Raw genomic sequence first — 25,355 nt, forward strand, 5'->3', positions numbered from 1 at the left:
CTGCGTGCGTTATCGGATGAAGTTAGAAGTTACCATCGCCCATAATTGCTTATTGGCAAAATGTAGCTTATCCAACCACAAGAAAACAGCAAAAACCTCGATGAAGCAGGGAGAAATACAAGAATTGAGTTTCAAGATGTTTAAAAGACTGTTGAAGGCTTAGAAAAAGTTAAAAATTGCTTTAAGGTAAGTCCAAGTTCCCAGAGGTTTATGATGCTCAGTTAAGCAAGTACATTTTAAGAAGAAGGTTGGTTTAATTTGTTTTTCCGAAATTAGTCACTTATTTTTACCTAATTACACAAATCGGTAAGAGGTAAAGGAAAAACAATATTCCTGAAACCATTTTAACAATTTCGAAGCTGGGATTGACTATAAAAAAATTGGGATAAAACCTTCCCAAATGATGATGTTTAAAAGGGGCACATTCTAGGGGAATTATTTCTTATAGCTCTTTCAGAATCTGAATCAGTTGAAAAAGTGTAAATAAAATAAAAGATGTCTCTCAATTCTCAATTTGAATCCATGCAAATCTATTTATAGAAAAGGAAAATTAAGAAAATTATGTATTAAACGAAATATGAAAAACTTATTTACGGTATTTTTTTTCCTATAGGATGTCCAGATCTAAATTAAGTAAGTACAAAGTATGTTACATTATTTTTAAATTTTTACAGTGAAAATAGCTGCTACTTTTTTTTCTGCATACAGCGAATTTATCTTCATGCACATTGTTCGTAAAGATTTTAAACCTAATAAATTTGTTTCCATAAATTTTTACTGATTAAATTCAAAAGCTACAACGTATTTAAACTACTTACCTCAGCTATTGGATTTGGTGTACAAACAGGATGTGAGGCAACAAAGGGATTTTATTCGAAGGCCTAAGTTCTTGTTCTGGTACTTCCCATGCTGGTGACATACTGGGATCTAATGCCAATCGAGCTAATCTCATTTCTGTGGATAAAACATAATTAAATCACTATCTACAATCAACGCGACAATCAAAATAAATAAGGAATTTTCTAAGCGAATCCTACATAAATAATCCTATCCTCATCTATAAAAGAAGATAAAAATATGAAATCTTAATTAAAAAAGGAAAAAACGAATGTACGAAAATACGAAAACATTTAAGATTATGATAAATGTTTACAAAAATTACAAACATACAATAAATGAAAAACACCGACAAAGCACACTAAAAGTAAAATAACTAACATAAAATAATTGTAGAGGCGTGTATTTCTTTTTCTTAAAAAACGACATAACATTCACTAGATGCTGCAGTTGTACATTTTTCAATAAATAAATTAGAAAAAAAAGCGGTACTAGACCAGCATAGCTAACATGTATTGTTGGTTACCTTAAAAAAACTAAATTAAAGAATTTTTTAGAAAAAATAAAATCAATGAAATAAAAACAAAACAAGCAGAATGTGTTGACTATTGAAATTCTCGTTAGAATTTTTTGGCAATTTATAACCAGTGCAAAATTTACTGAAATCTGCAACTATTTAATAAAACAAGTATAACAAGATGTACAGTGTAAATTAGGTAAGACAGGTAAGTATAAACCCTTTTTATTCTCGTAGCCATCCGCTTCCTTGGAAAATTTCAGGGATAACCAATCCCTAGTATCAGATAGTACAAATTCATGAAAAAACATTTGGCAAATCTGAGTTTAATACATAAAAAAATATCTGTTAATAAAAAATATTCATCTACTTATATTCTTAAAGTCTAAACTCACAAAAAATATTCTTCAAGTTTCGAAATTTTGGACCATATTTCATCATTTTTCACTTTCGAAGGAATCTTACCCATACTCTAACACACACCCCTTCCTTAATCAAATTAACGGGAAAATGTTTCATTGAAAAGTACCTCAAAACGAATAAATCCGGTGGCCCTCAAAGTCAAAAATCTGCACACCTTCTCTTACCAGCGTAAGAAAAAGAAAACAGGAAAAAACAATAACAAGAATGTACATAATTAAAGGGCCAATTCAGATATAATCGCTCAGAACGTCCAGCAATAGTTTAGGCTTACCTCGTACATGATGATTCAGAAATAGCGGAACCCGTGCAGTCTGCTTAGCATAGCCTTGTAGAATTGTTATTTTTTAAATACACTTTTTAGCTACATAATCTCTTTACGGAAGCGCAAATGGTTATAAAATATTTTTTAATTGAATTGACATTTTAAAGAGAATTTTGAAGCACCATCTTTCCCATGACCTCCAAAAAATTTACCCGGAAAAATTACAACAAAAATAATCGTCAAATACAAATGCAATAGGTGTGAAGTTAGAAGAAATTTTTTTGGGCCACGTTCTAGTAAAGCAGTACTGTCACTGAAAGATTCTGATCAACAGGTTCATAGTCGGGTCATATTGTGATGCCAAAAAGCAACATTTCTGGATTTTTTCGTTTTTGACATTCACACTTCTCTAAAAGCCAGTTATTTTTTGGGTGGGGGAGAACTCAGAGGAGCTCGAAACGAGTATTTCGGTGGAAAAAATTCTATAGAAAATCTGACAAGATCACGAAGTTAATTCTTAACCTTATATTTATTTTAGCAAATAATATTTTACCTGAACTTCTGTGATAGGGCAACTCCACTTGTATGTTAGTCTAGGCTGAGAATTAACATTTTCTTCTTTACTCTTAAGAGGGACATATCAACTGATCATTAAGCAATAAAAGCAGGCGATTCTTACTCTTGCTAATAAGGTCACCTCCTGGAAATGAGATTTAATATTTTAATAATACATTGATTAAAAATTGATTGTTTAATTTGAATGTCAGTGAGCGAGGAGTAATCACAAATAGCAACAAGTTCTGCACGCTCTATAGTATTTTGTGGGAGTGTTTGGAACAAGCTAAATTTTTACTATAAAACAATAATTACTGCGCTATGTCTTCGATGGTGTTTCCAGCTCTCTTGATACGCTGAAGACCTCAAGTGTGTCTTCAACCATTTCACTACCGAAATATATATATATGTATAACCCATTCGTTCTGTTCTTTACATACACACAAAACTCTTGATATCTATGTATTATATATAGATATATATTGTAAATCAGTTTACATTTGATTGCATGAAAAGTTTTAATTTCATTTCTAATTCTTGCCAATATTATATAAGAATGTATTTTTTGAATATAATTTAAGAAATTGTGCATTCAGTTTATTAATTTCATATTTATATGCTTTAGAGTAAATAAATAAATAAACTAACTTATCTTAATAGTGGCATCTTCCCTCAAGGTTCTTGTTGTTCCATGGAAGTCTGTTTCTTCATGGAGAACCATCTCAGTATTCTTCCTTGAGGAGAATCACCACCACCTCCTGATTCCAGCGTAGTTTTTCGCCATACGGAACGTTTAGAACACATACGTTCTGTTCTTTAGCTCGCTACATCTAAACACACACACACACAAAACTCTTGATAGCTGCCTATGATATTCTTGATAAGAGAATATGAAAATTAATGCAAATCTAAAATTTATATTAGAAATACAATCAAGATACTAGGAGCTTGTAACTCAGAATGAAAAGTTTTCAGATTATTTAAAATTATTATTATTGAGTAATCAGTACTGAATGTAACAAAAAAATGGTCAAAGACCAAAACTCACTTGTAACTAATCATTTACAGGTTATGTTAAGTGCAAAGTAATATAAAGAACTTTTTTGGCTAAAATTTGAATCAAAATCACATTGGTATTGGGCCACACCTCCGGGTTCCTAATCTTTACTTTTACCAATAATTAATATAATAATCATATAAGGAGCTATAAATTACAAATTCCGTAAAACTATTTTGCCTATAACAGGCAGAGAAATATCATATATAAACTTCCATATTGTATACTGATCATACTCAACCTTCAAGTAACAACTAATGCAAAATGGATAATTTAATCAACTTACAGTTCCAAGGAGTAAATGTAGATGTAAAGTAAAGGGGTTGTCTATAAATTCATGTTCCTCTGCAACCTAGTCGATCTACTATATATTGCTGACCTTCAGTGAGCATTTACTAGAGATTATCGAGTAAATTCTTTTTGCCTGAAAATAAAAGTGAGCATAGTTTGAAAGTAGACTTAAGTACATACTACGTGTGATGCGCTAACCCTAATTAGTTGTATCCATCATGAATAATGAAAGTTGCAAGGTACTTTCCTTTACTCATCATGAGAATCATCTAAGACAACATAATGCGCATATTGTTATAACAAACTAAATTTATTTATAACATATATATGGTATGGTAATAGATAACAATTGTAAATACAATAGTATTTCGAATTTAATAAAGTCAAAATTAACTGATAACTTTGTTTTTACCAAAAAGAATGTTTAACTTTACTATTTCTAAATGAATTCAAGAACCTATCTCTCACATTGTTAGTAATTTGGTGCAACCCAAGCAAACACTAAATTGAATGAAAAATACTAACAAGCAATTGCACAGTATTAGTCTTGTAAAGACGTCGGAAGTGAAATATGAATTCAGAGTTGTTCACACAAAGAAATAACAGATTTTCCTGAGGCTTTCCCAGCTTAATGACACGAACTACATTTACACTGTTACTGCTGACAACCGCACTCCGACAAGCGAGGGAGGTTACATTGAGGTTACATATAGTGTATCTGTTGGATCCTCACAAGGAGTTGCGGTCCCCCTTGACCAGAATTTTCTTTGAGCGACAATTGTCCGTTGGCAGCATTGGTTTTTTGGACGTAGTGGGGATGGTGGCCAGTGCAAGGCAGAAGTTCAGTTGCCCTTGGGCATCTCAAGAGAGTAGGGGTGTCAACGGATTATGTCTGTGTGTCCGCCATTGCCAGGATTTTAGCGTCGGTCTGGCTGGTACTGTTTTCGCCAAGAACTGGACAACCCATTAGCCGCCCGGTTGAACGATTTACTTTTGTTGTCTTATGATAAATCAATTTGTGAGTGTTATAATGTCTAATTAAGTCAGAAAACCTGTCGGTTTAATTAAGCCAGAAAACATGTCAGCCTAATTAAGTCAGAGAACTTGTCAGTCTAATTAAGTCAGAAAACCTGTCAGTCTAATTAAGTCAGAAAACCTGTCGGTTTAATTAAGCCAGAAAACATGTCAGTCTAATTAAGTCAGAGAACTTGTCAGTCTAATTAAGTCAGAAAACCTGTCAGTCTAATTAAGTCAGAAAACCTGTCGGTTTAATTAAGCCAGAAAACATGTCAGTCTAATTAAGTCAGAGAACTTGTCAGTCTAATTAAGTCAGAAAACCTGTCAGTCTACTTAAGCCAGAAAACTTGTCAGTCTAATTAAGTCAGAAGACCTGTCGTCTAATTGTCAGAAAACCTGTAAGTCTAATTAATTCAGTTTTATTTATTTGGATCATGGTCCGTTTTGTATATGAGTTTAAAATTGTAAATATACCAAATATATTTGTTATTGCATAAGTGAAGGTATTCTGAGTGTTGGTGGCGTCCCCACCCTTCCCTTTCCTTTAGTTTTATTTCATAGTCAAAGACTTTTCAGTATCCACACTATATTTTTCTAAATTTTTGCAAAAAGGATTTTTATTCTCAATGACTGATCAATATTAATTTAACTGGAAAAAATTAAATAAATAAATAAAATTAAATAATAACATTAAAGATACTGATTAGAAAACTAAACAAATGACGCAAATTATTATTAATTTAATAGGTAGAAAATTAGACAACAGAAATAATCTGAGATTGTAAATTCCATCATTTATTATTGGTTAATAAAATAACATAATGTCTTGATTCTGATGAGACAGACCGTTCAAGTTTTTATTTCCTACAGAAATATCATCTATAAAAAAGGTTTCCACCTTTTCAGAGAATCTACAGCAATCTTTACAGTAATTACAGACATTACAGTAATCTGCAATATCCAATATAATTTGAAATATGGCCTGTCCGTTCTGCTTAAGTTATTTCTGCAGTATTATGAACACAATTTCGGTTTCTGATTTCATGCAGTGCTCTAAAGAGTGAAGCATGACAAAAAACAAAACTCAGTGAACAATTGCAGTGCAACTTCAGTGAAGTCGAAATCTCTATCCTAAACTGATTAATCTACTTCTGATGATGGATGAAATGGGGATACTTGTTTGCTACGATGGAGAAAATCAACGATATTATCCAGATTGTGGACCTAACAATTACTTTCCAACAAAATATGCACTAGTTTGAGAATTGTAATTTCGTAACGTACGCTGCAACTCCTCACACCAATTTCTCTTTCTACAATGCTCACAGTTATAACTACAAATGGTCTTATAAAACAATATACTTTAGATCCCGAACTTTTAACACAGAATTTCTAAATGAGAATATGCGGGGTTAGATTAGATTAGACTAGGGTGGGCTCAAGGCCTACGCCACTACGACCCCTTTGGATCTATTGTGGCTCCCCTCACTTTAAAGCTCACCCTCCAGACCTGTCCTTTTAATCATACTCTTAATGCTGGAGAGCGACTCTTGGGTAAAGCTCACAGGCCTTGGTTTTTCCTCCCCGAGAAGTAACATCCTTAGCCATACGAGCCCCTCACACTGACGCAACACGTGAAGTGCCGTTTCCTCCTCTTCCTGACAGAACCTGCAGAGGTTATCATCTGCCAGGCTTACTATGCGATGCATATGTTTTCTGAGCTTGCAGTGGCCAGTTAATAGGCCTACAATCATCCTTTTAGCCCCACGGCCTTGAAGGATTAATTCTGCAGTCAGCCTCGGCGAATAGCCTTTAATAACCACCTTCGCCTGTCTCTGCCCAATGGTGGCAAGCACCACCCTGAGACCTACTCTACACCCATAAGTTAATGGTCGCAGTAAATGCGGGCTTAGTAAAACCGTACAATTCCCTCAACACTTTCAGGAACACTGCAGAGGAAAGTAAAGTGGAACCTTTCTCCCGGAACACTTAAAAAAAAAATGAAAGTTTCAAACTAAAAATGTTCTTTTGCTTAAGTAGTGAGTGAGTCAAATAACACAAAGTAACTGGAAAAGTAATCAAAAACTATTGAAAAAGGAAACAAAAATCTGCACTTCGGTCGATTCTTTATTCAAAAAAGGCATTTTAATTACACATATAATGTACCACACTTCTTTCGTACTCAGAGATTTCCAAACGTATATTCCCGGTTAAAACTCAAAAGTGAAAATCTCCAAGATCGAAAGAATTGTAAGAAAAAAAATTAACAAAAATAAAATGGAAAGCTCACAAGTAAATCTTCTGCAATTTTAAGATTCAGCAAAATGCTGCGTTATGCAGCTACTTGCATAACGATAAACTATAAATTGTAGTAGTATTATTGCAATGTGAAGCACTAACGCATACAAAAACATTTTAAAACAAATGATAAATCACGTAATGTGATTCAATGCATATTTTTTAGAATGTATTATATTAGAACCACCTAATTAGGTTATGTCTCAATCTCAATAACCGTGATTCAGTTTTATTGCAAATAAAAAGTAAATTCAGGCAGAAATTTATTTAAACATGACATCTTTTTCAAATATTAAAAAAAAAGTCAACGAAAATATTATATTGAAAACTCATTTAATATTTGCTAGTGAATTATCATGAAAATCTTTAGATGGAATCAACTTGCTAGGCCAAGACTTGAGTAGAAAAAACAAAACAAGAAATAAATTGGATTTTATCTAACAAAAACTAAATTTTATAATTTCATTTGAAAACGATGAAATAATCACCCATAAAGGAATAATTAATTGACAGTTATTTAACGAAACTTGCAAGCAGCAATAGAGGACTTCGCTTGTTTAATTGATTCAATATGAAAGGTGCAATATTCATCAAAAGATGACTGGGTTTCTTCTGTACCTAGTTCAATTGTTTCCAATTTTCGATTTCCAGTTTGTGAGGTACCCTTAGTCCAAATAAGTGGTTTTTAGAATTTGTGTTGTCTTTCAATGAGAAAACTCTCGCTTAAAATTTACGAACCTTCGTGAGACCTGAGAATTATACTTTTCGTATACACTTCAAATTTTCCTAAAAATGACTCAGACAATATTGCATGAACCATTTTTCCAGGAAAAAATCGTTCTAGGGCATTCTGGAAAGTGGGAAGGGTAGGTTAGGTTTACTTCTAAAGTCATGTCAGTGGAAAGTTAAGATCATCTAATACTAAAGTAAGAACTTATCAGATTCCGAGGCACTAAAAAAAATATACATAGCCGGTCAAGAAAAGATACCAAGTATTTTGATGTTTCTTGCAGTCAGAGAAGCTACTAGCATAGTTTACTTCCATCTAACATACTTCTCAACTTCTTTTATGAAAAGTATTTCATTTCTCCGACATTTCACAAACGTCTTTGGCTATTGATAAATCTTGTGAGCTCTGTTTAGGTAAATCATCGGCACATTCATCTCATGTTAAACCCACAACGGAATCCATTATAGAAAGATATTTCTGCCAGATTTCACGATTTGAGCGACACATTTAAAATCTCTATTGACTACTATTTTTCCCATGGACCTTTTTACCTCCTAGTCTCAAAGCTTGTTTATTTTGGAAGGCTTTAACAATGAGTTCGGATCCAGCACCACTGATAAAGAGTCGTTCCTAAAGATATGGAACGCTTATGTTCAGAAAAGAATGGATACAGTACGCATTAAATAATGTAATGTAATGTTAAAATAAATACACTATGTAAGAATGTAAGACTATAAGTCAAAAATTTATTTATTTGAAGGAAAATTATTTAACGTTTGGAGAAACTTAATTGTAATATTGAAAAAGTGGTTAGGTCTGCAGTGCTCGATAATATCTTTGATTTATCTGTACCACGTATATTTCTTGTTTCCCTGACCGTTTTCGTACTTTCATTCACAATCAGAGGAAGATTCAGTACACTTGCTAACTGTGTGAAATATATTTATATCTCCTTAACAAAAACTTACAGTTTAAAAAGTTAAGTATAAGAGTTGATTAAACGCCAAAAGGTACAAAAATCATATAAAAGTCGCGTGAGATATTGTTTCAAAGTCAGACTTATTCACGGTTTAGTATTTTGTTCAGATCATTTGGTTTGTCTCGTTACTTTTTGAGTGTAGGTAGTGGTAAAAAAAAAAAAAAAACCTTACACAACTATAACCAAAAAAGGGCATAAAAATAGCACAATAATTATTAAATAGTAATAATATGTTGTTTGCAACCAAGCATTGCTGCATTACTGTTTTATTACTAATAAAGTGTACTGAATTGGCTTACGGCGTATATGTACTCAATCCACCTACATGATGTACCAAGGTTAGATACACACATAGCTAGTATTTATATATTCTTAATGCCAACTAGATATCTTCAATTTTTACGTACAAATATGTGTAATGTATTCTTAACTTAAATAAACATTTTTATAATATCGGTTCCGTTTGTATCTATTTATTCTATTTCTTTCACTAACCACTACAGTAAACATATCTTTTGTGTGCTTTTCAAAATTAGTTTTGTTTTTTACTATTAGAATTATTATTATTATTATTAATTAGGAAGATTATTAATATTATGTACACAGATACGTGTAGGGAAGCCATATAAAACAAGAGAAATAACGCAGTACAAACGCTGTCCGCAATATGGACACAGCCGCGCATATTGTCAAGTTGCACTCAGATGTGTGAAATGCGCTGGACCTCACCAATAGGAGCTGTTGTATCATAAGCATTCTAGAGATATTCCTCCACCACGTACATTCTGTTTAGAGCCACACATTGCAAACTACCGCAAATACATAGAGTTTCAGTGCCTCAGAAGAGAAGGCGAGCGATCTAAGGGACAACATCTTTCATCCAAAACACAGTAAAATCCCATCCATCCGCCATCGAATTTCCAATGCTGCACCAAACAGTAACGGTGTCCAGTTAAAAGTGAGTCCAGTCTTCTGTCTTGTACAAGGTCCCCGAAATTCACAACTCCAACAAGACAAGCAAGAACAGCTTCAACACTAGACAATGCAATCAATCAGAAGGAAACCTTTGTATTCAGAAGTACCAAGGACTTCTACTTCTTAAATAGTTTGTTCTTCATTCCAACCTTCCTAAACAACTAGTACTGATTTAAATACACTCCTTCACTCCTTCTTTCAAAAATGTGAGTCCCTTCTAACTTCACTTTTCTCACCCCTTATCACCTTCCCAGATTAGCCCAATCATGAGACCACTTGTTTGTTGTCAATCCTTCCCTTGATCACAGAAGCACTCGCTACAACTAAAACGACTCCTAGACATCAGATATAGACGGTCATGACCAAACTACTAACGCTTATTTTACGCATCAAAAACCAAATCAAATACGTTATGAGTTTCAGCACCTCAGAAGAGAAAACAAGCGATCTAGAAGGCAACACCTTTCATCCAAAATAAAGCAAAATCTCACTTTTTGTAAATAATTACCCAATGGTATCACTCCTAATAAGTGATTCATTCACAAATAACCAGCACTTTTACGAGAGAACGTCTCGAGGCCACTGTCGTTTAAGCCGTCAAGAGTAAATAGATAGGAAGATAAGAAAGATGATATTGGTTTTTAAAAAGGTGAAATTAGTACTTAGATAACACTTTCGATTGAAGATTATAACAGAGATAATCAATGATGGCGAACCTATGGTGCAGATCCTCATTAGCTCTAACGCTAGTGCCCAATCAAACTAAATTTCGAAAAAAAAACTGCTTATATCTTTTTTTTTTAACTTTCTCTTGACCTTCGTTCATTCATCTTTTGACTCTACAAATTTTCGATTTTGAGTTTGCATATAAATCTATCACTTTCATATGAAATCTTTTCCACAAAATTTCATTTATGAGGGGTTTTTGGAGAGGGATCAAGCTCGCTCTTAAGTACTCTCTTGACTTTCTCTTCCCATGGGCTTGTTACAGTGATGGGATGAATTGTCAGAAACGAGAGTCACTGCCCGGTGGTGGACTGTGTACTGTAAAGGGCGCCGGGTACCAATCAATGACCTTAGATGTTAATGCGTCTTAATTTAAATAATAATAGTTAAAATAAAATAAATAATAATAAAAATACCAGGAATTGTTTTGTTCTATGAACGTCAACCTTGAAAACATCTGTAACATTACACACATTCCCCCATATATATGTTAATATTATTTCGTGTACGTTTTCTAATAATTTTAAAAATGCAAAAATCAGTTTACACCTTAATAAAACTGTGGTCAAACCACACATTGGCCAATATCGTAGGAGCCTAATGAGGAGATTTTGGCGATCCAGCAAGTACCCCCATTATTTTAACAATATTTACACTCCAACCCTCAACACTCATTTAATACGTATAAATAATAAAGTGTAGGTACAGACATATGTAAATAGACATATAAATATGTGAAGAAAAAGCCATGTAATCCCCTCCTCTCTAATTTTGAGGTGTTCTCATTAAACTTTTCCATGAGTCACATACTCATCGAGCTTTACGTTGGAATATGACCAGCCAAAACATATGGCTTAATTTTGATGAGCTTTCCAGGAGTATGATAAGAAATAAATAATAGTTGAATTTAAATTTATTGCTGCATAATAGAAATGGTATACATCATTACATTACTATCCGAAAAATGACCTAGATTCATTAATAATCCGGATTATAAGCATTTACCGATTTTTTTAGTTAAGTAATCGCCTTTCTTTCAGTACGTTCAACTACCAAATTACAAGTCGTGGACAGGATTTTTATCAAATAGATAAAGAGAGTTTCAAACGGTAAGTTTTTTAATACAGTGTCAGAATAAAATAATTTAATCAAAAGTGCAAATTTACTGAAAGTGTCTTTTTGTTTTTGTTTTCTGCAATGTTCTTGAAAATTACTCCAACTATTTAAATTTGGGAAAATTAGTTATATGAGGTTCCGGGATAGGAGATAGTGTGGAAATTCCACCAAATTGTCATTTCGGTGAAATTCGTATGTCCAAATGATATGAATGAATGAATAAAAGGAAAAGGAACGGTTTTGTCACTTATGAATCATGAATTCCGTATTCTGCTAAAATTGGCAAAAATGTGAATTTAAAACGAATTGTTCCTTCATTCACTTTACTCAGACAATTTGCAGTTTTTATTTGAATTTATTTATTTAGTTTTTTAACGAAACTTCTCTGATTGCAGAGACATCACACTCCACACAAAAGATCCTACTTATCATAGTGAATTTGTCTTGTCACCAACAGGTAAGAATTCGAAGACTGAAGGAAATTTATAAGTTAGAAACTTAGAATTGTACTGAGTGGAAGTCGTGGGAGTTTGCGCTGTGTTCACATCAGATGCTTATTTAGATTTTCCTGTTTTGATTTTAGTTTCATTTCAGCATCAATTTTGAACATATTAATTAAAGAATATTATACTGACATGTATTGAATGATAACACCTTCTTATTGGCGTGTTTCATTTCATCAACACATTCAAAATACGTCTATAAAAATAATAACAGTAATTAAGTTCATAAGAAGTTACTAACCAGAGAACAATTCTATGTGGAAATGCGGGCAGTCCCTTAGAATACTGAAGTGTAAGTTGTAAGTTATTAGAAAACGGCCCTACTCTCACACTTGTAGTAAAGTCGCTTAAGAGAGGGGAGCAAACAGACGGTGCGGTCCGCTCACATTTACGGGGGATCCCTATGTGTTCCTCTCAGTTCTTCTTCTCTAGTCAAGTAGTGCGCCTGTCTATCGCTTGCTCGGCATGCAGACCACCAGCGAACCTCCACCGAGGATACCTAGGCATTACAAGAGGACTAATCATAATTTATTCACGGTAAACAATACAAAAAGTATATAATGTTTTTTAAAAATAAATATAAAGAAAGAATTAAAATTATTATACAGACAGGTAACCAATTTAACAAACAAAAATTGAAATGGAAAATTTGAAAAGAAACAACTATACAAAATTAACTTTTAACCAATCGTACAATGCGTTCCAAAAACTTCAACATATTAATGTAAAAAAAACATCGTTGCGAATAAAGAATATAAATTTAAATATTTTTTACATTGTCAGCTAATAATGTGATCTGCACCTGCTTCTCAACGACATCAGTACATAAATAAACAAACAACAGATTTAAACTTATCATTTTTGTCAATAAAAAATCTCAACTGTTTGAAATTAGACTACTGCTAATCAATCAATCAAACACACAAGGAAGAGCATGGGCGTAGCCATAGTTTATATTTCAAGGTAAAAGAATATGCAAATAACAAACAGGTCAGAAAGTAAAACAGTGTGCATTCTCCTAAGAGATCAAAATTCCTTAATACGCTGAAATTTCAAAGAAATATGGGTCAACTTGAATTTTTTGAGACATCCAAATATCACTTGATCGCTTCATAATTTTCTTAAAATTAGCATATTTTTTAAAATTTGTTTACTAAACCCGAAGTCAGCTACCGCAGTTTTCTAACTTTTTTTTTTTATTTATTTTTAAAGCAGATTAGGGAGAAAAATGAGTCAAAACCTCTACGAACTTGAATTTAATCGCATGAACATATGATTGCCCGTGTTTCTTTGTTTATAGGATCTATTTGGATGAAAAAATATTTTCTTAAGTCATTGTCCAAACATTAATTCGGGTACACAAGAAGGGTTTACCCAAGAAGGCAGAAGGGCAGGAAAACTGCAAAACATGAAAACTGAATGAAACTGCAGGTCATGCACTAGAATCAAGACAGTTTTCTACTGCTTGGGACACTTGGAAACCACTTGAAAATTGCACCAGTATTATCTTACTTCCTTCGTAATATTAATAGAATTCATTGAAAATACGAAGAAGTTGTATGGTTAAAGCTCACAGAGATCTGTCAATGATACTATAACGTTCTGACGGTCTCTCCAATCACCAGACGACGGAAAGGGCTAGAGGCATGATCGCAAATCACCGATTCATTGTTCTTTGCCCAATTGGGCAAAGGCAAGTCTTGTTGTTCAGGGCAGAGAGAGAGAAAGAGAGACGTTCAGGTCTCTTTAAGCTCCATTTAGCTTCTATCAACCTTTTTCGTACAATGCATTTACTCACCTGAACTTCCTGAACCTCGCGATGGAGTTGGGAAAATCTTACAGCAATTTAAAAGCGAACTTCAAAGACCTTCTGTTGTAACTTTCTGTCTACCAAAAGAATATATCTCCTTCCTTCCACTCCCACCACCGCTTGCAAGTCGGTAAGACAACCATTATCAGGAGTGAATTCCACTTCTGATAGTTTTTAGTTTATTTCTCGCACTAATTCTCCTTCTCTGAAAAACAAACGAAATTACACAAATAATCGACAAATAGAATTAATTTTGATCTAGGGAGTGATAAATAATAACAAAACATGTACTAAATCGGTACCACACAATCAAAAAGAGCCGTTTATTGTAACTAAATGGGCAACTTTTGTGACCTAAATGGGCAAATGATTTTTGATCATATCAGGCGGCGAGTGCTTTAAGTACCTATTACACCGAATAAAGTGCAAAAAGGCGCCACGGAAGCCGAGCGGTTAGAGGAGGGTCCGCAAAGCAAATATGTAATATAGGGCTGGGTTCGATTCCCAGTCTAGGCCTGGGATTTTATTACTGGTCAATAACAGGAATTTATAGTTAAGTACGTTTGCTAGTTTTGTAGTTGGACGTAAAGCTCGACTGAAAAAAAGAGGCATTACTTTACTTTTATTAAATGCAAAATTGTATGATCGAGAAAAAAATTAAAGAAATATGCATATTATAAAATTAATTACAATAGTAAACTGTCCTAGGAGCTTCTTACAGCTCACTGTCCGGTGATGGACAGTGTTGTCTGTAACGAGAGAACACTGTCCGGAGGCCGGCAGTGCACTGGAAAAAGCTCCGGGCGCTAATGACCTCAGCTGTTGATGCGCCAAAAAAAAAAAAAAAAAAAAAAAAAAAAAAAAAAAAAAAAAATAGTAAACTGTTTTTTGGACTTTATAATTTTTTGGAAAAAAAAATTATAGTGGCTCAATGATAGCACTTTAACTACGTCTGATTCAGATGGAATTCACTAGACAATTGTACTTATCTCAAAAGTAGAACTCTGAACTAAACGTATTATTAAAATCAAGTTAAACGTACAACAGTCAGGTTAAAATAAATGTGTATTTAAAACTGAAGAAAACTTAAATCTCCTAATGTGAAAAAATTGTTGAAGCATTCTAAAACATAATACGCTAGAGATCCTAAAAGGGTTGTGCGCCTAGGTTGGTAGCAATGAAAGTAACTGGAAATTAAAAACTTCCTAGGAAAGCAATCCATACTAAATTCCAACTATGAATTTATAAATACATATGATACTAAACATGTTTAATATTAACATATGGTAACAGCAATTAATCAAAATCTGGTTACAATAAATATGTATCAAATTTGAATACAATTGATTCATTATATTTCTTTTTTTATGCAATCACTTGATCACAATGAAACTAGAATTGATTCCCAATATGGTTTGAATGTTTTTAAAAAATGAAAAAATTAATTAAACATTGAAATAAATTAGGAATGATTAATCTACTATATATATTTAACTTTGGATGCTGTTTCTGCATAAGTGGGCCACCATCAACTGTTGTTTTAAGTTCTTTAATTTGAAAGTAGTTGCTTTGATACAACGGAAATTTTTCTAATCTTCCTATCCGAAGTAGTAGACTACTTCTTACTAGAGAACTAGACGTCTTTACAGGTACTACATATTACCTTTCCAATCACTTTCCTCAAGAATGCTAGAAAGATATAATGTTCTAGAAGGAATTTCCTCATCAAACAGAGGAATTCTAACAGTTTAAAACAAGTTTTTATTTAAATTAAAACCTTACAAGGGAAGCCCCTCTTGAAAACTGTCATAAAACAAATGTTATTATAAAATTAAAGTTAAAATTAAAAGGTATAGATCTCTGTGTGAAAGTAATGTTCATATGAAGTTTACAGAAATCCTAGAAATTATCTCCGAAGAAATCTCAAAAAGTGAAAAATTCCATACTATTCGCCATCTTGTTCAGCGATTTTGACGAGAACCTCATTGTCGCGTACCTTAGAGACATACTCAATGAATTTCCAGGTTTGAGTACCCAAATAATAAATCTATCTTCAAAAACCAGTTTCTTCCTCCTATTCAAATGGTTTGAAATTATAAATCGTAACGTTTTCTTCTCACGAGGAAGTCATAATAGATACACAAAAGAAATGTTATTTTTTTCTTTTTTGAGTTTTGCTGGTGGCACTCATACATGTACTACAAACACTTTTTCGTATTCACGGATTCCTTAAAAACCGAATGTCGCTAATTAAAAACAACCATTGAAATATTTCTTGTGAGATAAACTTACAAAACTTATAGAAGTTTATTCCACTTTGTTTACTATCAAGAGAAATGAAAGAATAAATAAATAAAAACAAAAGTAACTTTTCAACTAAGTTACTCCAAGGTGATGGTTGAATTGCTATAATCACAATAACATTACTAACCTACAACCATAAAATGGGCTTGGCTTCAACAATATCAATATATATAATATTATATATATAATATTATATACGTAATAAAGCAGTTTACATTTTTTTGAGGCGACTGTAAGTCGGGGATAAAAGCAACAATCTATTGAGGGGCATCGCCAGTCGCTCCTCCACTTAGCTCCGACAGCTTGTATACACACTATATATAGATTTGTTATTAGTACCGTCCACTCGCAATATACAGAACACACAACTCTCCACAAACTTCAAGCCATTTTTACTTCCTCTAAACTCTTATAAAAGGAAAGTATTTCGTGATCGAGCATATTGCAGTTGTTTCGTTTTCATAGGCAATACACGTTTTGAGGTCCTCCGAATAAGGACAAGAAAATCAAGCTTCGAAATTGGTTAGTGTAAGTTAAAATTTGATAGCTAAAGAATAACTAGTTTTTGGAATTACCATTTTCTCGGATTAGGTCATCTTGAAAGCCCGGCGAAAGTTCATCAAAGCTAGTAAGGAAATAAAGAGGAAGGTTAAGTGAATTAGTACGGAAGAAAACAGTTTTATGGGTTGCTAGGCATCAAGGGATCACTGGTTGGTGAAAGTGCGAAGCCTGAGAAGAATCAAACAGTGTCATTTAATTAAATGGAATAGCAATATTTTATGAAACGTAGTGGCGCAGATTACTGGACATCAACTTGTGGTTCGCTAATTATTCAACATTTCAGTATTTCGGCAAGCACTATTTCAACAGTGTAAAAAAAGATTGAAGAGTTTAACGGAGTCTCTGGCGTATTAAATACCTCGGGAATGATCGCGCTTTCTACAATAAGAAAAAGAGAATAATTGGAACAGATGTAATTTAGAAGAAACAATTAATAAACCTGACTTTAAACAGATTTTTAAAGGAATTGTAGCGGCATTAGCGACCAATGTACTGATTGAATATGAGAGTTGGATGAGAGTTAGGATCCACTTGGGGCCTAGGTCCATTTTGTGGCCTTTTCTATCTTTACAATAATTGATCTAAAATTCTAAACAAATAAAAGTACGAATTTTAAAGAAATTTCAAGATAAAATACAAATTATAATGATAAATTGATTACAAGATTTTCAATTCGAAAACTTATTACTTCCTAAGAAATAATAAAAAGAAACACACATTGGACCCCAAAGACGAAATAGACAACTAAGTTATAGACAGACCGTCGCCCCTGTAATTACAATCTGGCGCTCCCAGTTAAGTGCCTACATACCTTAATAAATGTTTTCTAGGTTAGAAGCCTAAAATAATTCTTAAATAATCAATGGAATTTGAGTAACTCTCTATGGCATTTAGATAAGGAACGCTAATTTGGTTTTATGTTCGCTTTTTCACCATTTCTTTTTTTTAGTTTCTCTTAATTCTGGTAAAAGAAACAATTGAAATCGTGCCGAATTGTGATCCAGAACTTTCATCGAATCCTGTGTTCAGAAAAGTAGTTTCTAATCTAATCGCTAGTTTCTTTTAGGTAATACCAGGAGGATATTTTTTTCACAGTTTTGCAAATTATATAATGTTAGTAAGCAATAAATTTGTTTGAGAAATTCCTACTATTGAGGATAATAGTTAAAGAAAAACTTGTCAACGTGGATTTCAGATTTTCTGCTTTCTTGCACACCTTGTAAGAAAAACTGTAATGATATCAAATTTATAAATTGAATTATAAACATACCCAGAAGTTTTTACGGAAAATGTTTTTAGTGAAGTGCATATCCTCTAAAATATGTGAGTGCCTCGAAAAAAAATAAATAACTGAAAATTCAAACTACATATTCCATTTAGATTCTATTTAAGCCTTCTAATAATTAAGTTTTTTGTCAAAATCGTAAAATAGCCATACCATAAAAAACATAATACAAGTAACTGCCCTTCAGTGTGCTCACGCTAGTCCCCGTCCCGAATAACCACTACAGAACCTTCCAGCGAGATCTGTACACTTTCAAGTTTAAAGAAAATACACTTCTCAATCACTGTCTCTCTCATTGGAAAAGGTGAAAATTAGATCATTACTGAAAATACATAAAACAATACCTACTATACCCAAAGAACTGCATTGCTTTTCAGATACGACTCTTCAGGTCCTCGGTATTTGAAAGCCAATTATTATTCTTTTTATTGCAGCAACTCCAAAACTTCTACTCAATTCCATTGTTGTTTTCGCAATTCTCTAGTGCAAACTCTGTACACAAACAGAACATATAAATCAGATTTAAATTCATTAGCATATTTTTTTCAAGCTGTGACATTAAAAAAAATCTGTTTTGTTTCAGTAACCTTATTATGTAACTTTCCTTTTCTTTCTAATGAAAATTTGTAATATTAAATTGAGAATCGCTCCCGTAACGGCAATTATCGTTTCACTGGATCAATGTTTTCTCTCGTAAATGATAAGGACTTTCATTTCTATTATCACAATTTAAAAATTGTGTTAGGGTAAACTAATATGGAATATCAGATTTTAAGAATCACAAAAAATAAATCACAGCAAAATTAATCATCAGAAAAACCGCATTATCAAATACATTTCCTATTTATAGGCAGAGGTGGAGGTCATTTTTATAATCAACAAATCTCCTGTCAAATAGATTGAAATAACTTCTGCCAACGCTTTGGGAATGAGTGAGTAGCATGGACTTTTGTACAAAACAAAAAGCGATTAGATATTTAATTTTAAAGTACTGTCATTATTTTCTGCTTGTGAAGATTGTAATAAAAAGTCAATACTTTCCTTAACAAGTATTTTTCTTAAAAAACGTTGTACTTTGATTTAAGTGCTTTGTTTTGAAGTGTGGCTATTGCACAGACACTAACGAGAGGCCATTTTCCAAAAACCATTTTCTGATCCTACTCATATTGTCGGTGAAAACCTCCATGCAGGAAGTTGACATGACCTCCTCTTCTTTACGAGTATTGAGAGAACGTAACCTTACCAAACACTCTCCCCACTTTTTCATATTACAATCACAAACAAAGAATGTTTACTAAATGTTATATTGCTGTTATATAGATTCACTATAATAAAATAACATTTTTGAGAAAAAGCGTTATATTTAGGCCCTAAAATCAGTTTTCTTCAAGCGAGGATGCCTATCGAATTCAAAGACGTCAGCAATTTTATTGCGAAAATTGCAAAGAAAAAAAACCTCAGTTTAGCCGCCTTTGTTTTCAATTGATTTATCCAAACTAGCTCAGAAATTTTCATCATACATTGATCGAATGATTTTGGAGATTTTTAATGATCATAAATGTAACTTGAAAATAGACTTCTGAACTTGAAGATGGCAAAAAATGTAACAAACACATTAGTTGCACAAAGTGTAATTTATGAAAGACCTAACCAACCAACTGATCATAACTAAATACATTCAGTAAAATGAATATTATTAAGAAAATATTCAATTACAATTTTAATTAATGAATATGAGAAATTAGGTGTTCACGTTCACATCAAGTTTTTCTCACATTACAAAAAAAAAAAAGTACAGACATCAAATTTTAGAAATACAATCATTTTTCCTAGGAAGCTGATGTTTTACTAATGAGAGAAAGGGCAGAGAGACTCAACCTGTTCTCTGAAGCAAAAAATGAGTTGATGAAGTTTTTGCTAGGTAGGGGATAATATAGCCTCGTTGTTTAGGCCTAAATGCCTACATACTATAGTCTTTATACAATACTTAAGGAAGCGTACATGGGGAAATCGCAAAAAAATTGATTAATCCATGCTAGTAACTTCCAAAGTGACTTTATTTCGAACAAAAGTTTTTAAGACTGCTTTCTAGCGATTTGCTGTTTTTAAATTACGCTAACTATAAACAGAACACTCCTGTAAACCCCTTGGTGAATTGAGGAGAGCACAAAAAAAGAGTTCCCGTAAAAATTCCAAGTTGAAAAAATGCTCGACAGGTAAAAAGCAAAACAAATAAAACTGAATTTTTAAAAATTATTATCATTATAACAGTATACAAATAAAGTAGCATGCGTTTCGAATATTTTGGTTTAAACTGCATCAGAATGAGAATAACTACGGAAAGTTTCTAAGGTGTAATATTGAGAGCATAAGGATCTAGTGTGGGAGGACAGGTTATATCTGGGAATTTCGAGGATATCAGATACAAAATAAAAAAAACCTCGCTCTCTTAATAAAATATTTCGATTTTAGTATATAATAATAATAATTCTAGATTACCTTAAGTAAAACAAACAAAAAAAAATGGTGCTTTACTGATATGGCAGAACATGTTTATAGTACTAAAACATGTTCAAGAGAATTTACCTGCTGTACAAAGCATACAGTGTTAATGGCCTCTAAATGGTAATTGCGGTTTTTGAATCTAGTAAGGCGAGTTAAACAGAGCTTCAGTTTCACTAAGATTTAACTGCAATTAGTAACATTTTTGCAGAATGTGACTCTAATGATTCTTTAAAATTGTTGACTTAAATATGCAGGATTGTACTAACCACGTCACTTCTTATAATAGCGGATGGATCTGCGGGACTGGATACACTGTGTTGGTCCACTTTAATTTGAATATTTGAAGTCAGCTGAACGGTTAGAAAGAAGATCTATTATGGCTCGTTTTCGTTCTTGGCTGTGCTTTCAAGAGCTCAGTCCGTCTGAAAAATAAAACACAAAATCAGCAGGATACTCAAAGCTTTCTCTTAAGCATACATTACAATTGTATCTTAGATTTTATCCGTCTTAGAGCGCATATTTATGGTATCCCTAATCGGTTTCGGATTTTCAGTCACCATCAGAAGTCAGTTTGGTGTTCAGATTTCGACTTCACTTATGTTTCACTCTTCTTACTTTCACACACTACTCTTCTTGGCTAAAATAACCTAAAATAAATAATAATTTTTTTTTTTTATGATTTAGGGCGCGTCAACATCTTAGGTTATTGGCGCCCGGAGCTTTTTTCAGTGCACTGCCGGCCTCCGGACAGTGTTCTCTCGTTACAGACAACATTGTACATCACCGGACAGTGAGCTGTAAGAAGCTCCTAGGAAGAGAAAATCTAAGGGTCAGCTGCTGGATTCGAACCCGGGAACTCCGCGTGGGAGTCCAGTATGCTAACCTCATAGCTAATCCCTTCCCTTAAATAATAATTGGAGGATGCAATAGATTTATTTTGCGAAAGGGCAAAATATTCCGTTACTAAAAATTTAATTCTGCTGGGAAAATATTTCAATTAAGAGTAACCAGACCAAGCGCTAAAAACATTTGGTTCGTAATTTGTGGGATGTACTGAATCTCTCTTTATCAACCTCTTTCACTTTCTTTAAGCAAACATTTCTGAAAAACGAAAGAAATATGGACGAACAAAGAGACTAAGTTCAGACATGGTCAAGTTTTGCGGATCCAGACTCTAACGAGACAAACAGAGAAGAGCTCTAAGCAGATTAAATAAATATTGTACAATAAAAAAAACAGAAAAATTATTTACAATAACGAATATTATTGATAAAAATGTTAACAAAAATAACTATTTAGGGACTTCGACAGAGTTTAAAATACAGTTCAAAGAGTAGCCTTCTTAATTAATTTTAATTATTTTAAGTTACTTTAAGATTATAAATTGGAAACCTCAAATTAAAACTGTCCGGTAGGATATATATTAATCTTAAAAGAATTATTCTACTTTATTCCTAATAAGTTGTGAAAAGCTGGTTAAATACGAATGGTAAATACAATTCAGTGTCCATATAACGAGGTAAACTAATCATAATATTAAGAATGTGATTGTATTGAGGCGAGACACGAGCACCGCTGGCCAGTAAAACGACGACCCACGCGTTTCCTCTTCAAATTCACTGGAGACTGCCGCCGCCGTAGTGACTGTGTACACGGCTGCACAACTGGTCTGATTTCCTTTCTGTCCCACAGTCCAAGGACCTCTCTATCATATAAGAACACAAACACCAACACTCAACGAGCTTTAACAGGTATATTTTCACTAGTGGTTATGTGGGATAGATGATAGTAAAGAATGATCTGTTTCCTTTTATCATTCTATTATGGTCGATTTAGATTTGAATATTTTTCAACTTAAATTGACTATAAATTCGTAGATATTATTCAAGATGATGACTATTCATCTGTGTTGAATAGTTATAAATCTAAAAAGCGATAAATAAAGTTTCATTTAAAATTTCTACAACTTATCAAAACCTTAACAAACGCGTTCTTGAAAGAAAATAGTGACAATTCCGAGCAAATGTGATCACCATAGTTCTGTGAAAGTAACTCGTCAATCATTGTGCACCTAAACGCTAATAGAAATCAAACTAAATCACTAAAAGAGTTTACAGTCTAAAAAACATTGGCTGAATGGTTGAAAAAAAAAAAAAGAAAAATTCTAAATTTTGTTGATGAGATTAATTGATTGATTTATAGATGAGATTTTCTTTTGCTATAAGGAAGTGTGGAATAGGTGGTACTCATCCAAACTAAAGGATGGTTTGCTTAATTATTTTCGTCTTATTTTATTAGGAAAATGCGATGAATGGAGTTTTTCATAATGTTTATAAAGTTTTCCATTTTAATTAAATTATACCACAACTACGTCCTCGACTCTTGGTTAACAAAATCTAGAATTGAAATCAATTCTCATAAAAATCCTAATGCATTGTATTTACTAAAAACATAAAATTTCACTCACTGCCGCCTACCATTTATTATTCCCAGCATACCCACCATGTTCGTAGCTAACGCATTTAGTGACTTAAATAAAACCTTCCACATGTATTGTAAAATTGTGTGTATTCTTATGACCGGGTACATTAAAATTAAAATAGACTGGAACGTACTTAACCTAATAAAACCCATCACTTACAAGTTCCTGAACACTAGAATAGTGTTCAGCTGGTCAAAAGCAAACAAATATTAAAATAGAAAAATTCACTTTTTTCTTCTTTTTTTGTAAAGATTTTTTTTTTTTTTTATATATATCTTTTATTTGAAATTTACACCTGCACTCGTGCAGTACAATAAGTAAATATGCTGTACGTACAATAAAAATGGCGTGGCAATCATGAATGATGATCATCCAAAGATTACTTAAGGTAGATCTATTAAATGACGGCAAACAAGACCACAAAAACAATAAATAAATAAATATTAAATGACGGAATGAAGATTTCATTATTCAATTATAACATTCATTAGAAAAAGATGTACCTTCTTTAGGATTACCTTAACCGTAAAAGTACCAATTTGGGAACAATTAATTAGGGTACTTTCTTGAAATATTTGAGGAAAGCATCATTATGACTAGTTAAAGAGGAAAAAGTTTCTCAAATAATTAAAATTAATGATCTAACAGGAATTCACTAAACTATATTGATTTTATAAAACTACAGTTAGTTGGCTACTAACTAATGATCAACAAATGGGACTAGACTAATGGAGCTAATTATTCATACTAAGAGTGTTATTCATGATATCTTTTTATTTACTTTTGTTGAGAAATATTCAATCATTGAACTTTCTAGGATTTGAGCTACTTCTAGTTGAACGAGCTTCACTGTAGCTAACTTTTAAAGCAGTGGTATTCTACACAAACTTTTTTTTTTCTTCTTTAAAATTATTGTTTTTCTTTCTCGCAATAAATTAAAAAGAATGCAATGCCTTCCAGATAAGACATTCGAATAAAGGATTACATGTTTTAAGTCTCATGAACCGGAAAAAGATTTTCATAAAAAATGTTCTGCTTAAGTCTCATTTAACTGCATCATAAAAACCTCTATTCAAGCCAACCTTTAGATCTTTCCACAATCTTTAAGATTTCCGTGAATTTTAAGTCTTTCCTAGTGACTTTGCTTTTTCAAAAGACAATACGAGGGGGTACCCAAAAAAAACCGGAATTATTTTTTAAAAGCTATTTATTTACAAATTTTTTACAGAACAACCTTATCCCGTTCAAAATACTCTCCATTACAACTAATACATTTGTTCCACCGGTGCTTTCACTGTTCGAAACATTTTTTTGTAGTCATCTTTAGAAATGGCTGACAGCTCCTTCTTCGTTTTTTTCTTGACCTCTTCAATGTTGTAAAATCGGTGACCTTTCATGCCCTTTTTCATGCGTGGAAATAAGAAAAAGTCGCACGGAGCCAGGTCAGGCGAGTAAGGTGCGTGGGGCAGCGGAACCATGCCATTTTTAGCCAAAAACTGTGTAACAGAGATGGCTGTGTGTGCAGGTGCATTGTCGTGGTGGAAGAACCAGTCTCCTGTTTGCCACAAATCGGGTCTTTTTTGGCGAACACTGTTGCGCAATCTTTTCAAAACTTCCAAATACAAGGTTTGATTGACGGTCTGACCTGGGGGGACAAACTCTGAATGGACTACGCCTTTGGCATCAAAAAAGCAAATCAGCATTGTTTTGATGTTTGACTTGACTTGACGACATTTTTAAACCGAGTAAACCACTCGTATACTTGAGTTTTTCCCATAGCGTCATCTTTGTAAGCTGTTTTCAACATTAAAACACTTTCAGCAGCATTTTTGCCGAGTAGAAAACAAAATTTCAGAGCTGCACGTTGTTCACTTAAACTTGCCATCATAAAAAACGAAAAAAGAACAAAACAGCGCTGGTAAAAACAATCACTGCAGATGAACAGAACAAGCCAGGCAGACAACACAGGCAGGACTGAACTGGCAAGGAATTGCGCTATACACGTCTAGCGGCAGAAATGCGTACTACATAAGCTCCATGCGCGGCAACGCAATTCCGGTTATTTTTGGGTACCCCCTCGTATATCTAGTGTTGGTGAAAAGGGTTAATTTGAGTGAGTGAA

The 25,355-nt window shown here is 33.0% G+C and overlaps 1 protein-coding gene and 1 long non-coding RNA gene across 2 annotated transcripts in view; one reads left to right on the forward strand and one right to left on the reverse strand.

Moving 5' to 3' along the window:
- Positions 1-3,438: 3,438 nt before the first annotated feature.
- LOC141452800 (uncharacterized) overlaps positions 3,439-25,355 on the reverse strand; it is a 107,065-nt gene continuing 85,148 nt past the window's right edge. Inside the window, exons 26-30 of the long non-coding RNA XR_012457627.1 lie at positions 21,018-21,173; positions 18,595-18,738; positions 14,085-14,301; positions 12,528-12,785; positions 3,439-4,075 (exon numbers count right to left, since the gene is read on the reverse strand). This is a non-coding gene — a long non-coding RNA (uncharacterized lncRNA). The remainder of the gene's footprint in view (positions 4,076-12,527; positions 12,786-14,084; positions 14,302-18,594; positions 18,739-21,017; positions 21,174-25,355) is intronic.
- The window catches only part of Sarm (sterile alpha and armadillo motif), a 135,311-nt gene continuing 122,642 nt past the window's right edge, over positions 12,687-25,355 (forward strand). The window contains exon 1 of the mRNA XM_074125231.1: positions 12,687-12,823. Within this exon, the coding sequence (XP_073981332.1) occupies positions 12,752-12,823 (72 nt within the window). The 5' untranslated portion in view covers positions 12,687-12,751. The remainder of the gene's footprint in view (positions 12,824-25,355) is intronic.

Source organism: Rhodnius prolixus, unplaced genomic scaffold (assembly GCF_049639745.1).
Source record: "Rhodnius prolixus isolate KJV_2025 unplaced genomic scaffold, Rpr scaffold_3, whole genome shotgun sequence".
Taxonomy (NCBI): domain Eukaryota; kingdom Metazoa; phylum Arthropoda; class Insecta; order Hemiptera; family Reduviidae; genus Rhodnius; species Rhodnius prolixus.